This window comes from Dipodomys ordii, unplaced genomic scaffold (genome assembly GCF_000151885.1).
Source record: "Dipodomys ordii isolate 6190 unplaced genomic scaffold, Dord_2.0 Scaffold192, whole genome shotgun sequence".
NCBI classification, from domain to species: Eukaryota; Metazoa; Chordata; class Mammalia; order Rodentia; family Heteromyidae; genus Dipodomys; species Dipodomys ordii.
This window is the reverse complement of record NW_012267408.1, coordinates 3,440,127-3,456,269: the sequence shown is the minus strand read 5'-3', so window position 1 is coordinate 3,456,269 and position 16,143 is coordinate 3,440,127. Positions and strand designations below refer to the sequence as shown.

The 16,143-nt window shown below is 47.0% G+C and overlaps 1 protein-coding gene across 1 annotated transcript in view; it reads left to right on the top strand.

The window, feature by feature from the left end:
• Tet3 (tet methylcytosine dioxygenase 3) overlaps positions 1-15,157 on the top strand; it is a 97,885-nt gene extending 82,728 nt beyond the window's left edge. Inside the window, exons 6-11 of the mRNA XM_013034644.1 lie at positions 3,184-3,392; positions 4,670-4,820; positions 7,510-7,599; positions 8,746-8,883; positions 11,767-12,103; positions 12,988-15,157. Of these exons, the coding sequence (XP_012890098.1) occupies positions 3,184-3,392; positions 4,670-4,820; positions 7,510-7,599; positions 8,746-8,883; positions 11,767-12,103; positions 12,988-14,771 (2,709 nt within the window). The 3' untranslated portion in view covers positions 14,772-15,157. The remainder of the gene's footprint in view (positions 1-3,183; positions 3,393-4,669; positions 4,821-7,509; positions 7,600-8,745; positions 8,884-11,766; positions 12,104-12,987) is intronic.
• Positions 15,158-16,143: the final 986 nt, after the last annotated feature.

The window sequence follows — 16,143 nt, the reverse complement described above, 5'->3', positions numbered from 1 at the left end:
AGTTCCCAGGACCTTGATACATCTTTTTGTTTGTTTCTTTTGGGTCTGGTTGTGGGGCCTGTACTCTGGGCCTGGGCACTGTCCCTCAGCTCTTTAGCTCAAGGCTAGCACTCTACCACTTGAGCCACAGCGCTACTTCCGGCTTTTTGCTTATGTGGTGCTGAGGAATCGAACCCAGGGCCTCATGCATGCAAGGCAAGCGCTCTACCACTGAGCCACCTTCCCAGCCCCTTGATACATCTTTTTGTTTGGAGAAAGAATGAAAACTGGAAAGAGAGCACCTGGCTCCTAGCTTCAGAGCAGTGTTGTGAGTATGCAAGTGCACAAACACCAGTACTCATAAGCTTGAACTTGATATCATGCTTTTGCTTAGCTTTTTAACTTGCGGCTGGTGCTCCACTCTTTGAGCTGTACTTCCAGATTTTTGCTGGCTAATTGAAAATTAAGAGTCTTATGGATTTGTCTGCACAGGTTGGCTTTGAACCCAGTGCCTCAGATCTAAGGTCTCCAGAGTAGCTAGTATTACAGTGTTAGCCACTAGTGCCTGGCTTAAAAATGGGTTTATTGCTGGGCACTTGGAGCTCATTCCTGTAATCCTAGCTACTCAAGGGGCTGAGATCTGAGGATCACAGTTTGGAGCCAGCTCTCACAGGAAAGTTCATGAGACTCTTATCTCCCATTAACCACTAGAAAACCAGAAGTGGCATGGTGGCTCAAAGTGGTAGAGCATTAACTTTGAGTGAAAGAGCTCAAAGACAGTGTCCAAGCCCTGAGTTTAAGCCCCATGACCAACACCAACAACAAAAACCAAACCACTTTGAGATACAGTTCTCATACCTCACAATTCAGCCCTTTAAAGTACACAGGTCAGTGTTTTGAATATATCTTTTTGTTTGTTTTGTTGTGCTAATACTGGGGCTTGAAGTTAAGGCCTCAAGCTTTCACTTAGTTGTTTTTGTTCAATGCTGGTGCTCTACCACTTGAGCCACACCTCTGCTCTGTCTTTGTGCTGGTTAGAGTCTCTTGGGTTTACCCTCCCAGGCTGGTTTTGAACTAGGATATTAGCCTCCTGAGTAGCTAAGATTATGGGCAAGAACCACTGGTTCCTGATGAGTGTATCATTTTTTTAAATTATGGTAACATATATACAATGTAAAATTTACTATTTCAATTATTTTGTGTCCAAGTCAGTAGCATTAAGTACATTGACATTGTTGCAGCATCAGCATAGTCTATTTACAATCATCCCTATGTGAAGCTCTGTCCCATTAACAGGAACTCTCTCTTCCTCAGTTCCTGACAACCCTAATCCACTTTCCATCTCTCCGAGACATATTCAGGTACCTCATGTTAGTGGATTCATACAACAGAGTTTTCACACCCAGTTCCTTTGGTAATATTCCAAGGTGTAAAATTGCTGGATTATATGCTAATTCTGTGGGGGGTTGTATATATTTTTTATTGTAAAGATACTGTACAGAGGGGTTACAGTTACATGAGTAAGGTAATGAGTACATTTCCTGTCAAGCATTGTTACCGCCTCCTTTGTTTTTCCCCTACCATCCCTTCCCTCCCCTCACCTCCTTAACTACTCCCTCCCTACCCCCCCCATGCCGCCTGCAAAGTTGTAAAGTTCGTTTTCAACATAGTGTCTTGTATATCTCATTGTTACAGTGGGTCAACCTGTATCCTTAGTTCAGCATTTTGTTATTTCCCTTCCCCTCCCCAAATTAGAAAAATGTATAAAGGAGATGCAGGGCACCAGAATCAAATACAGTGAAAACAGGGGTTATACCATGGGGGAAGAATAAACAAAAAAAAATCACATAGTACATTAAAAATACATTAAAAACAACAGCAAGAAAGATAAAAAAAAACCCTTGTGTCCCTATCCTGGGGTTCATTTCACTTAGCATCATCTTATATGGTCATATGTACATAGCTTTTGACCTTTTCTGCTTGTCTCAGACATATACTAGTTATTGCAAATAAGAGAAACCATGGGACCTATGTTTCTTTGGGCCTGGCTTATTTCACTTAATATAATTTTTTCCAAGTCTTTCCATTTCCTAACACATGGGGAGATGTCATTCTTTCTGATGGAGGCATAGAATTCCATTGTGTGTGTGTATATATATATATATATATATATATATATATATATATTACATTTTCTTGATCCATTCATCTACTGAGGGGCATCTGGAGGGGATGTGGCCAAAAGGGAACCCTACTGCATTGTTGGTGGGAGTGTAAACTTGTTCCACTTTGGAAAGCAGTATGGAAGTTCCGCAAAAGACTACACATAGAGCTCCCCTATGACCCAGTAATCCCACTTTTGGGCATTTACCCAAACAATCACAAGGCCATACTAAAGCTACCAGCACAACTATGTTTATTGCAGCATTATTTCCCATAGCTAAGATGTGTTTTGTTTTTTGAAGAACCACACACTGTTCTCCCAAGTGCCATGCCCTTGCTTTTTTAACCAAAACCACACAGGTATACCACATTTTCTCTGCAAATGCTTTAGGATACTATCAAGGTTTCTTTGATGTAATCTTGTCATACTAGGTCCTTGGGAGGCTGAGGTCAGGAGGATCTTAGTGCCAGGGCAGCTCAGGCAGAGGAGCCCTCGCAACTTCATCTCAACAGAAAGAGCTAGAGTGGTGGGCATAACCTTGCTATGCTGGGAAACCTAAAATAGACAGATCATTACCCTGCCCGGGCACATGACCGAGAAGAAAGGAAGACCTTATCTCAAAACTAACTAGCAACAAAGGAACTAGAGACATGGCAGTGGAGAGGACCTGCCACTTAGCAAGCGCAAGTTTAAATCCTAGTAATGCAAAAACAAAAATACAAAGAAAACGATCTCTGACTATATAATACTGATTTAGGAATTTATCTTGCATAATTTTACTCCTAAATCTATACCTGTCATCAGTATCTTAGACTTGGTGCTAATTTTTATTCTATTCTTTGAAGGAACGGTGGGGTTTTGTTGTTGTCCTGTGATTATATCAGTCTTCTTATCTGTGTGGTTGCTGTTGGCAGGATGTGGCACCCATGGGACACTATCCTGAAAGACTGGGCACCCCAAGTCTGTGTGGCAGTGACAGGTGGATGACACCAAGAAGGAAACATAGCTCCTGCAGCTAACTGAACCCTCCATCCTTGCAGGTGATCCGCAGGCACACACTGGAGGAGAAGCTTCTGTGCCTGGTGCGGCACCGAGCAGGTCACCACTGCCAGAATGCTGTGATTGTCATTCTCATCCTGGCTTGGGAAGGCATCCCCCGTAGCCTTGGAGACACCCTTTACCAGGAGCTCACTGACACCCTCCGGAAGTATGGCAACCCCACAAGCCGAAGATGCGGCCTCAATGATGAGTACGTAGCAGGGTGGCAGCAGGTGGGCAGTGTCAGGGAACCAGGGTCCTCCACCAGGCCCAGGAATTCTTTACAGCCCTGGGTTGGCTCACTCCTCCCTGGAAGCCGTGTGTTCTGCAGAGCTAGGACCGAGGCTGAGGAACAGTTGCTCACCCATAGACAGATCCCAGGGTGAGTTCTGGCTCCAGATCACTATTGAGTCTTTTTTTTGGGGGGGAGGGGGGGTCCGTTCATGGGGCCTGAACTCTGGTCTTGGGTGCTGTCCCTCAGCTCTTCAGCTCAAGGCTAGCGCTCTACCACTTGAGCCACAGCGCCACTTCCGGCTTTTTTCTTTTTGCTTATGTGGTGCTGAGGAGTCGAACTCAGGGCCTCATGCATGCAAGGCAAGTGCTCTACCACTGAGCCATCTTCCCAGCCCACTATTGAGTCTTAACTGATGTTAGCAAAAAAGTATATGTGTTCCTCAAATATATGGTCTTGGTATTTATGAAACCTACCTTTTATTATGGTAAGGTACATTTACTTTCAATTAAGCCTTTTAGGTAGGTACTTGGGAGAGTTTTAGCACTTACAGTCATTATCATCACAGTCAAGATGATGTTCCATCACTCCCACAGGACCCTTTAGCAACCCTTTTCCAACCACCCATCTTGTTTCTTGCCTCCATTGGTTTGCTCTCACAAGAATGCTACATAACTGGGATCATATTGCGTTATAGCCCCTGAACCTGACTTCTTACACTGAGCATGGCATTTCTGAAATTTATTTGGTTAACATGTCAGTAGCTTATCCACATCTATGTGGATTTGTTGCTCTTTATTCATTCTCCAATTGAAGGACATTTTGATTTCTGGATTTTGTTGATTATTGAATTGTAACATGTCTATTAGTTTTAAGACCCATCAGTATCTGAGCTAAAGGAGCAAGCATATTCAAGCTTTAGGTCTCATGTCATTCCTGCTGGCTGGACTACATTGGAGCTGGCCAGGATATTACAGTTAAGGCAAAGCATGAACCTTCAGGCTTTCACTAGATTCCTTGCCTTATCTCAACCCATACACTTTTCCCAACAATAAACTCTGGTTAGACCAGCAATTTAGGACTGAGGACTAACAGGCTGCTAAGAGCTAGCTTTCTACCTCAAAAGAAATCTGAGGAAGGAATTTGGGGTCAGGTAGTAAATGGGATGCCACGCCTCAGCCTCCTCTTAAGGAAGGAAGAACAGTCTGGCAAAAAGATATCACATCCATAGACCTACCCTATGATGTCCATTGCAGTCGGACCTGCGCCTGCCAAGGCAAAGACCCTAACACCTGTGGTGCCTCCTTCTCCTTTGGCTGTTCCTGGAGCATGTACTTCAACGGCTGCAAGTACGCACGAAGTAAGACACCTCGCAAGTTCCGTCTCGCAGGGGACAATCCCAAAGAGGTGAGTGGAGCTGTGCTAGAAGCACAAGGGCCTCCCTCTCATCCACCCCTGGGGTCCTCAGTAGTCAAATGGGAGGTAAGATTGGTACACCACAGGTGTGCAGAAGATGTAAATTGTTTGACTTTGGGTTTTTTTTAACTCGCTTTATCTTCCTGTGAAACAAGGTGTATAGAGGCATACGAACTTAAACTTACCACCTCAGGTTTTTCAGTTTAATAAACTACTTTAGGGTAACTACTCTGAAGACTTACGTATTCAAATTGCTTATCAGAAGGTGGTCCTGTCAAAGGATCAGATTTCTTTTTGAGACATCTTTTTGAGTGCAGGAGGTATAGCAAAAAAAAAGGGGCCTTTAGTCCATGCGTCATCCTCTTGAGTCTTTGCAGGACTGTCTGAAGTATCCTATGATTTGCCACCTGCAGGGCATCTATCTGGTCATAATAGGGCCTCACTGTTTCAATGCTGGATCCTGGACCTCAGTCTGGGCTGGCATCCATACAGTATAGATGCTAGGCATGCACTTTCTCTCTGTAGCCACCTCACCTGGGTCACTGCCCATAGGACCTTTTCTCTATCCCCATGACAACGGGACTAGCACCCCTAAGTCTCTACTATAGGCTCTACTAAGGATGTAGGACCCATAAGCCTCAGCCATTTCTCTTTTCTCGTTCATGTTGAATGGCCATCCCAAGAAGTGACCTCAGAATTCCAGACACAAAGCAGGCACAAGTGTTAGGCTTCTTACCGTGTCACTTCTAGCCTCCTTCTCTTTAGCCTGTGATCCTGAGGAGTTGAGGTGCTGTGTCCCTTTGCTAGGATGTAGGCAAATATCATGAGACTGGCCTTACATTCCAATATCACAAGTTCCTAGCACCAACAGGGCTTCCCACTTTCCTGTAGGGCAGGAGCATCTACTGGGCCTCCTCTCCACAGCCCATGAAAACAACTGTTCTCCAGCTTTGTTCTTCTTTAACAAGCATTTTCAAACATAGAGCTTTTGTTTCCCCCCCCTCCGCCGCGCACACACACAACAACAAAGAAAAACACTTGATGTTTATTTTCTGAGCTTAAGTAAGTGTAATTTGATAGAATACATTTTTCCTTTGCAGTACTGGGGTTTGAACTCAGGGCTTCTTGTTTCCTTGCTCAGCTTGTTTGGTTGACACTGTACTATTTGAGCCACATCTCCAGTCCTACTTTTGCTAGTTATTTTGGAGATGGAGCCTCATAGACTTTTCTTCAAACCACAAACCTCTGGGTTTCAGCCTGATAAAGAATTTTATAAGATAGGATCCACTTTCCATATGAAGCAGCAAATGCAGTTGCTTCAGTGGCTAGAGAAACGCCATGGTCACCAACATCTAAGAGTTACGAGGAATGAAAAGCCACTTGCTTAATTTGTCACAGATACTAGCTTGATTCTGACAGCCACCATTTCCTGTGTACCTGCTGTATGGTGGATACGGTCAGTGCTGATCACCTCACAGGTACTTGAGTTCATCCTAGGATCTCCCAGTGAACTGGACACTGTTCTTCACTTTACTGAGGAACAAGTAGCTTGCACAAGTGCTGTGGCTTGGTCAAGGTGAAGGCAGGATTCCATCCCAGGCTTAGTTTCCCTAGAGCTCACAAATCTCATCTCTGGCTATGTGGCTTCAAGCCCTCTGTGCTGGAGGCAGCAGCCAGGGAGGTAGCCAATCCCTGTCACTACTAAATTGACTGCTAAGCCATCACTCTCAATTCTCATTGCTAATCTTGTCTACTTGTCTTTGTCTCTTCATCCTGCTGTCTTCTTAAACTCTCAATTACCTGTGCTCATGGCCTCTTAGGAGGCTCTGCAAGCCATGCTGCCATCCTGTGAGGTGACCCAACTCTGCTAAGGATAGTGAGGTGCTGCTGCTTTGTCTAGAGCAGCGCCATCTGGTGGAGCATTCTCTGTAATGGAAATATTCTCTGCTGTCCTGTCCCCTACAGGAGACACACGTTACTGAGCATATGAAATGTGCTAGTAAGACCGAGGGATGGAATTTATAATTTAGTTTTAGTTAAAATTAATATACATTTCAATAGCCATATGTGTCTTTTTTTAACCAGGGCTGAGAACCGAACCCAGGGCCTTGCGCGCCAGGCGGGCACCCTTCCGCTGGGCTAAACCCCAAGCCCCCATATGTGTCTTTTGAGTAATACAAATAGTATGTCAGTCTGGTGGCTAAAGCTTTGGGATTCCCCAGAACAACTGGCTCATGACAGGCTCTGTTCCAGGCCAGCTATAGAGTTCATAGCAAAGAGCTCATGTCTGTTTCTGCTTTCTTGTCTTTAGCATAGGAAAGAAGACCCTTACCTGTTACTCTGTTGTTGTTTTTTCCCTGCTTACCATATACCACACTGTGGTAGGGCATTCAGCACTGGAAACAAGAGCCTGCTTTATGAATCATGGCCTGAACTGGGCTATGGCTCTGAGGAATGGTAGCCCAGTAGTCAAGATGACTGGACCTTTCTGGCAATGAATTTTCTTGTTGAGTCTCCAACATTAAAATGGATATGGTAGAGGAAACACTAAAATCCCAATGGCAGTTAACCTCCACTTTCCTAGTGATACCTGGGGATGGGGATAGATGGAGTTCATTTTCAACAAGTGAAGTTTTCCAGACAGGGCCACTCTGAATGTGTGTGACTTTTCTCTTTGCAGGAAGAAGTGCTCCGGAAGAATTTCCAGGGCTTGGCCACTGAAGTCGCTCCCCTTTACAAGCAGCTGGCCCCTCAGGCCTATCAGAACCAGGTACTAGGGCCTAGACCACATGCCATCTCCACCCAGGCTCCCTGAAGTTGCGAAGTGGAAATGTGTGCTTCTTTGTGCTCAAGCCCAGAAGTGAGGGAATGGTGTAATTATTTTTTTTAAATAACCCCCTTCCTTTTTTTTTGTAGTTATGATGTTTGAACTCAGCACCTTACAGTTGTTAGGCTGGTCCTGTACCATGAGCCATGCCTTTAGCTCTGTATTTCATGGGACATTTTTAGGATAGGGTCTTGCTTCCTGCCTTAGGCATGTACTTGAGCAACTATCCAACTACTTTAGGCTTCCTGTCGTTGCTGGAATTATAGGCACATGCCACCATGACTAACTTTCCTCCATGGACTCTTGGTGAACTTTTCCTGAGCTGACCTGGAACCATGGTTCTCCCAGTCTCAGATTTCCATATAGCTTGGGATGACAGGCGTGTTGAGAAGGGATCATGCAAACTCTCTTGCCTGAGCTGAGTCTCCTGTTCTTAGTCTCCCAAGTAGTTAAGATTACAGGAGTAACTTATTAATTCCTAGCTGAAGACTCTCCCACCCCTCTTTCAGTCCTGGGCTTTAACTCAGGGCCTGGATGCTGTCCCTGAGCTTTCTCAGCCCAAGACTAGCTCTCTACCACTAGACCTATAGCTCCACTTCTGGCTTTTTGGTGATCAGAGATAAGAGTCTCATGGATTTCCCTGTACAGGCAGGCTTTGAACTGCAGTCCTCAGGTCTTAGCTTCCTAAGTAGCTAGGATTATAGGCATGAGCCACCAGTGCCCAGCCTTCTTTTTATTTTCCTTTTAATTCCAGGTTTAACTGCGTCCCACACCACCTCTCAAAACCCTTCTCTACATGACCTCCTCCTAATAGTCCTCCCCCTCCTCTGATCTGGTTTCCACTATGAAAGACAAAGCTCCCTTACCCCTGCATCTCCCAAATGAGACAAGAGGTGCTTGAGTTAATGTAGAAGAAAATGATAACTGCAGGACTAGAAGTAACTCTGAGAGCTGGAGCTTTTGAACCAGAAAAGCTCTTAAGTTCAAGACAACTGTGATCTTTAACCTCCCACACCTAACTCCCCAAGTGCAGAATCAGGGCATTTCATATCAGATTCTATAAGCAACTCTCCTTGGCCATTCTCACAGGTGACCAATGAGGAAATAGCAATAGACTGCCGCTTGGGACTAAAGGAAGGACGCCCCTTCTCCGGGGTTACTGCCTGCATGGACTTCTGTGCCCACGCCCACAAAGACCAGCATAACCTCTACAATGGGTGCACAGTGGTAAGTAATCGTGTGTTTGTTCACTGCACCACCTGTAGTGGATCTTGGGAGGGAAACCCAGCTGTGATTTGTATAGAAAATGGACTTAGACTAGGAGGAACATGGAGGCCAGACTCTCTGGGAGGTGTCTGATTAAATAGGAGAAAACCTTCAGGGAATAAATGGACAGTTGTGGGCTGGATTCTGTACTAGATGAACTCTGGATAATGAGGCTGCTTGCTCACCTCAAGTCTCTGGTGAGGTAAAGTATACTTCTAGATCTTAGTGGACACTTGGTCTTACAAGTAGTCTTTGAAACACTAAACAAACATTGATTAAGTATCAACAGACCACAAGCCCTGTCTGGATACTGGAGAATCAAGGGAACAACGTTTCTAGCCATGTCAAGTGACTGCTATAATAGTGCTAAAGACCATGAGAAGGAAATGAAGGGATAAATTGATAGGAGATACTCTAACAGCTGAAGGGCCTGGATGCCATTCACAGAACAGTAGCATCATGAGAAGACCAGGTTTGGGGGTGAGAAGTCAAAAATTCAGTTTGATGTACCTACTAGGTGTGCAGGTGGGGTGTAAAGGAGGGAGATTTGAAGAACATAGTGTTCACAAAGCTCAGGCGGGAAGTGAGTGCAGAAGGAGGATAGATGGTGGGAATCTCTCAAAGAGATGGTGATGCCAGTATTCTGCTCTGCTTTTTAATGAGATCCTATGTAAGGAGGATCTTCTCTTGCAGGAATCTGTGAAAGAGGGAAGGTGGCTGTTAGATTCCGCTTATAGCTTTTAATCCCTGTCTTATAGCTTTTTACCCCGTCTTGTCTCTGTGTTCAAGACTAAGAAGCAAGATGGATCAGGCTCCTGTCTACAGGCTGTGTGCGGGTATCTAGCTGGAATACATAGAGAGGAGAGGTGTCAGGGTGAGGAAAAAAGCCTAGGGAAGGCACTGGGACATAGGAGAGAGCAAGAACAATGAGGTTGCTTGAATCTCAAAGCTTCTGGGATTTGGTGTAAATTAATGTAATTTCTCCCCCCCCCAAATGAGAACTATTGTCTTTTAGCTAAATAATAACTGTCATTAAAAGTACCAACTTTTAACCAGGCACCAGTAGCTCACACCTATAATCCTAGCTACTCAGGAGCCTGAGATCTGAGAATCACAGTTCAAAGCCAGCCTGGGTAGGAAAGTCTGTGAGACTCTTATCTCCAATTAACCACCAGAAAACAGGAAGTGGCAGTGTGGCTCAAGTGGTAGAGCACTCGCCTTATGCTGAAGAGAAAAAAAAGTACCAACTTTTAAATGATATTTTTTTTTAAAAAGATTTACCTAAAATCTTATAGATAACTACAGTTAGCATTTGATGACCATCTCTTCAGACAGCTGGAGATCACATTGTATCTATATACTGTATCTGTATACTTTTCTTAGTTCAAGCTATCTGTATCAAGGATATGGATTTATACCCACAATTGCTATGGCTATGTATACAGCTTTCCATCTCCAAGAATTAGAAAACTCTGTATGGAGCCCTTCTTCCAAGATCAAGACCAGAGTATCAAGAGTACAGAAACAGAGTTTGGCTGGGGGCTCAAACTCAAGTGTTAGAACACTTGCAAAAAAACAAAAACAAAAAACCCAGAAAAATAAAAATAAGAGAATAAAATATATTTGGGGGAGAGGGGAAGCAAGACCCATTGAGAAAGCAAACAATAGTAGTGAGCAAAGTATTTTTAAAGAAATTAATTGTAGCTGGTGCTGGAGGCTCAAGCCTGTAATTCTAGCTACTCAGGAGGCTGAGATCTGAGATCACCATTCAAAGTCAGCTTAGGCAGGAAAGTCCAGATCACCGTTCAAAGTCAGCTTAGGCAGGAAAGTCCATGAGACTCTTACCACCAATTAACTACCAGAAAACCGGAAGTAGAGCTGTGATTTACTGTGGTAGAACACTAGACTTGAGTGAAAAAGTTCAACAACAGTGCCCAAGCCCTGAGGTCAAGACCTACAGCCAACAACAAAAAAGAATTAATTTCAAAAATATAAAAATTTGAAACATGTTTCATTGAATAAGTAGAAAACTGAATCATTTTGGAGGGCAGTTTGGCAGTATATAGCAGGTCTGTGTCATGGACCTAAGAAATAAAGTATCTTAGGAAATGTAGTTCAAAGGAGAGTTTGAAAAATATTGTTAGGGTAGGGAAAATTTGAAAACAAGTATGAATGTATAATAAGGGATTAGTTAAGTAAACTAACACATTGATAGAAAAAGCAATACAATGTAGATCTTAAATCATATCAAATATATTTAATACATAAGAAAATATACTTGTTGGAGCTAGGGAGGTGGCTCAGTGGTAGAGCGCTTGCCTTGCATTCATGAGGCCCTGGGTTCAATTCCTCAGCACCACATAAGCAAAAAAAAAAAAAAAAGCCGGAAGTGGCGCTGTGGCTCAAGTGGTAGAGCGCTAGCCTTGAACTGAAGAGCTGAGGGACAGCGCCCAGGCCCAGAGTTCAGGCCCCACGACCAACAAAAAAAAAAAAAAGCAAAGGTAGATCTGAGGCTCAGCTAGGTGACATGTGCAGTGGTAGCATGCTGGGCTGCAAGGTGGACAGCTCTCCTAGCCTGGCCCAGGCTCTCATCAGCATTGTGACTTAACCAGCCATCACAGCCCCTCTCAGCAGCACTAAGGACATTAAGATAATATGAAAGCTACAGTACAGACTGTTACTTGTTGCTGATACTGTTGCTTTTCAGAACCTCTAGGAAGTCGTAGGACTAGGTGAATGGCTGGAAGTGGGGCTGTGTGGGGAAAGAGGTCACATGTTTGAGGACTCAGATCCCTCCCTCCCACCATGGCCCCCAGCCCCATGACTTCTCCTTTTGTGGGCCAGGTGTGCACCCTGACTAAGGAAGACAATCGCTGCGTGGGCCAGATTCCTGAGGATGAGCAGCTACATGTGCTCCCGCTCTACAAGATGGCCAACACGGATGAGTTTGGTAGTGAGGAGAACCAGAACGCCAAGGTGAGCAGTGGGGCCATCCAGGTGCTCACGGCCTTCCCTCGTGAGGTCCGGCGCCTGCCAGAGCCTGCCAAGTCATGCCGCCAGCGGCAGCTGGAAGCCAGGAAGGCAGCAGCTGAGAAGAAGAAGATTCAGAAGGAGAAACTGAGCACCCCCGAGAAGATCAAGCAGGAGGCCCTGGAGCTGGCGGGGGTCCCCACCGACCCAGGTGTGTAGAGAGAACACAGCCAGGACAGGCGTGGGTCAGATCTTCCAGGGGTCTTACTTCATCTATCCCTCCTTCCTACATCATGCTGGCTACTCAGGCAGAAAGTCCTCTGGCCCCTGAGCCACTGTGTCAGAAAGGTACCTGATAGGGCCTAGTGTGGTGGCACACTCTCTCAAAACACCCATTTGGGAAATAGAAATGAGAAGATCACAGTTCAAGAATAGTCTGGGGGAAAAAGGTAGGGAGACCCTTTCTTAACCAATAAGCCAGGCACTGTGGTTAATGCCTAGGAGCCATAGATAATAGGATGTGGCTCATGGCTGGCCCTAAACAAAATCTGAGACATTATCTACAAAATAACTAACGCATAAAGGATTAGAGGGCATGGTTCATGTGGCAAAGTGCCTAGTAAGCACGAAGCCCTGAGTGCAAGCCCCAGTACCACAAAAGGAAAAGGAAAAAAGGTAACACAGTGGAATCACCTGGGCAAGTGAGTGCAGAACTGACTGGCTATCTTCAGGGAATGAGCCTTTGGATTCCCCTCCACTGCGCTCACATGCCCTCTTCATCTGGGGAATAGAACATTACACCAGGGCCCAGGGTGGGCAGCAGGGTTGTAAGCAGCTGTCATTTCTCCTCACCAGTATATGGGAATGGAGGTTGCTTTAGTGAAAACTGAGTTTAATGTGGAGAGGTAATACTGCAAGAGCCACACGAATTGCACACCGCACCCCCAGGACTGGGGCCTGAGCTTAGGAGTACCTAGGGAGAATTGCAGGCTCAGCACTCACCCATCCTGCCTCTCCTGACAAGACCCATCTCAAGGACAGAGGGAGATCATGTCCCAAGCCCTACACCTCACACCTTGCCTTCTGCTTTTGTAGGCCTGGCCTTGAAGGGTGGGTTGTCCCAGCAAAGCCTGAAGCCCTCCCTGAAGGTGGAGCCACAGAACCACTTCAGCTCTTTCAAGTACAGCAGCAACGCGGTGGTGGAGAGCTACTCGGTGCTGGGCAGTTGCCGGCCCTCAGATCCCTACAGCATGAGCAGTGTATATTCTTACCACTCCCACTATGCACAGCCCAGCCTGGCCTCCGTCAATGGCTTCCACGCCAAGTATGCTCTTCCCTCCTTCAGCTACTATGGCTTTCCATCCAGCAACCCCGTCTTTCCCTCCCAGTTCCTGGGTCCTGGTGCCTGGGGACACGGTGGGAGCAATGGAAGTTTTGAGAAGAAGCCAGACCTCCACGCTCTGCACAACAGCCTGAGCCCGGCCTACGGTGGTGCTGAGTTTGCCGAGCTGCCTGGCCAGGCTGTCACCACAGATACCCACCACCCTGCTCCTCACCACCAGCAGCCTGCTTACCCAGGTCCCAAGGATTATCTACTTCCCAAGGCTCCCCAGCTCCACCCGGCATCCAGGGACCCCTCTCCCTTTGCTCAAAGCTCCAACTGCTATAACAGATCCATCAAGCAAGAGCCAGTGGACCCACTGGCTCAGGCTGAATCTGTACCAAGAGACTCTGGAAAGATGGGCAAAACACCTTTGCCCGAAGCATCTCAGAATGGGGGACCCAATCACCTTTGGGGGCAGTACTCAGGAGGCTCAAGCATGTCGCCCAAGAGGACTAACAGTGTAGGTGGCAGCTGGGGTATGTTCCCTCGAGGGGAGAGTCCTGCCATTGGATCTGACAAGCTTAATTCTTTTGGAGCTAGCTGCCTGACCCCAGCACACTTCCCAGATGGCCAGTGGGGGCTGTTCCCTGGTGAGGGGCAGCCGTCAACCCCCCATCCTGGAGGACGGCTGCGAGGCAAACCATGGAGTCCCTGCAAGTTTGGGAACAGCTCCTCGGCCTTGGCTGGGCCTGGTCTGACTGAGAAGCCATGGGGAGTAGGGGGAGCAGATTTCAACTCTGCGCTGAAAGGTGGTCCTGGGTTTCAAGACAAGTTGTGGAATCCCATGAAAGGGGAGGAGGCAAGGATTCCCACCTCCAGCTCAAGCCAGCTGGATAAAGCCTGGCAGGCCTTCGGTATGCCCCTGGGCTCCAGTGAGAAGCTATTTGGGGCCCTGAAGTCAGAGGAGAAGCTGTGGGATCCCTTCAGCCTGGAGGAAGGGACGGCTGAGGAGCCCCCCAGCAAAGGGGTGGTGAAGGAAGAGAAGGGTGGTCCAGTGGTGGAGGAGGAAGAAGAGGAGCTGTGGTCAGACAGTGAACACAACTTCCTGGATGAGAACATTGGTGGTGTGGCCGTGGCCCCTGCCCATGGCTCCATCCTCATCGAGTGCGCCCGGCGGGAGCTGCATGCCACCACGCCGCTCAAGAAGCCCAACCGCTTCCATCCCACCCGCATCTCGCTGGTCTTCTACCAGCACAAGAACCTCAACCAGCCCAATCACGGGCTGGCCCTCTGGGAGGCTAAGATGAAGCAGCTGGCAGAGCGGGCACGGGCGCGGCAGGAGGAAGCTGCGAGGCTGGGCCTGGGCCAACAGGAGGCCAAGCTGTATGGGAAGAAGCGCAAGTGGGGGGGCGCTATCGTTGCAGAGTCCCAGAACAAGGAGAAGAAGAGGGCTGTCCCCACCCGGCAGGCACTGGCCATGCCCACAGACTCGGCGGTCACCGTGTCCTCTTATGCCTACACAAAGGTCACTGGCCCCTACAGCCGCTGGATCTAGGTGCCAGGAGCCAGCGTACCTCAGCGTCGGGCCCCGCCCGAGCTGCCTCTGTGGTGCTTTTGCCCTCACACCTGGGGGCGGGTTGGGGGTGCAGAAGTCTTTCTATATCTACATATATGGATATGCCTATCATATATATGTATTTATGGTCCAAACCTCAGAACTGACCCGCCCCTCCCTTTCCTACTTCCCCAGCACTTTGAAGAAGAAACTACGGCTGTCGGGTGATTTTTTTTTTCGTGATCTTAATATTTATATCTCCATGTTTTATTTTTCCCCTTATTTGAGGGGCTTTTTTTTTCCTTTGTTTTTAAAACTCTATCCTTGTATATCACAATAATGGAAAGAAAGTTTATAGTGTCCTTTCACAAAGGAGTGGTTTTAAATTCCATTTAAAATGTATATTTATTGGATTTTTTAAAAAAGCGACAATAGTAATGGTAGCAGCTAGACGGGAGAGGCCAGCAGTGCTGTTCCTGCCCAGCCAGTGCAGCCTCCTGGGAGCTGATGGTCCTCTCAGCCATCTGCCCCTCCGAGCCAACGGCAGCGGGTAGCCCCAGTCCATCCGTCTGTCCCTCCCCGTGCACAGGGACTGCTCCGGACAGCCTCTGTCTTCTCTGTAGGGTGGGAAAAGCTATACACAAACTTCTGGGGTCCCTTCCCAGTTGGCAGTGGGCCTCAGCCCCCCCAGGTCTGGCCAGAGATGCTGGTGTAGATCTCCCCAGAAACCAGATTGCAAGTAGACGGCTTCAAGCTTGCTAGTCTCCACACTGAATCCTCTCTGTCCGTTATTTATCAAGTACATGATGTCCTGGTTCGCTAGATGGCACCTCATGCTGGAGCGAGAGTCAAGAGGCTCCTGGGAGCCCTTTCCACCACTTTGATAAGCCAATGAATACTGGGCTGAAGGAATCTTAGTGGCAGTTTTTAAAAATCGCCCCACAGTTTATGCTGATACTGAAAAAGGGCTACCGTATTTTTAAAAACAAGAAGTTGAACCCAAGCTGTGACGAGCTATCCAGGCTCTATGGCTCTGCTTGGTGCTGTGCTGTGCAGGGAACCTGGTGCTGTAAGTATTGTGCTGGAACTTTCTTGACTCTTGGGTCAGGTGGGGTCCTTCGGGAGCTCAGCGAGCCAGTGTAACAACAGTTAACACATCTGTCCTTATTCCTAGATCTCCACGTCGGACAATGGTGCATGCCTCCCCGGTCCCCCCCCCAACTTATTCTCATGTGGGGAGGGGCCTGTACTTAATTTGAAAGTCCAAGAGTCAAACATTTTCAACAGGTTGCTATGATTTTTATTCCTTCATTGGTGCCAGTTCTCCATCGGATCATTTTTCTTTTCCTTCCTCCCCTTTCCACCCCTTGTA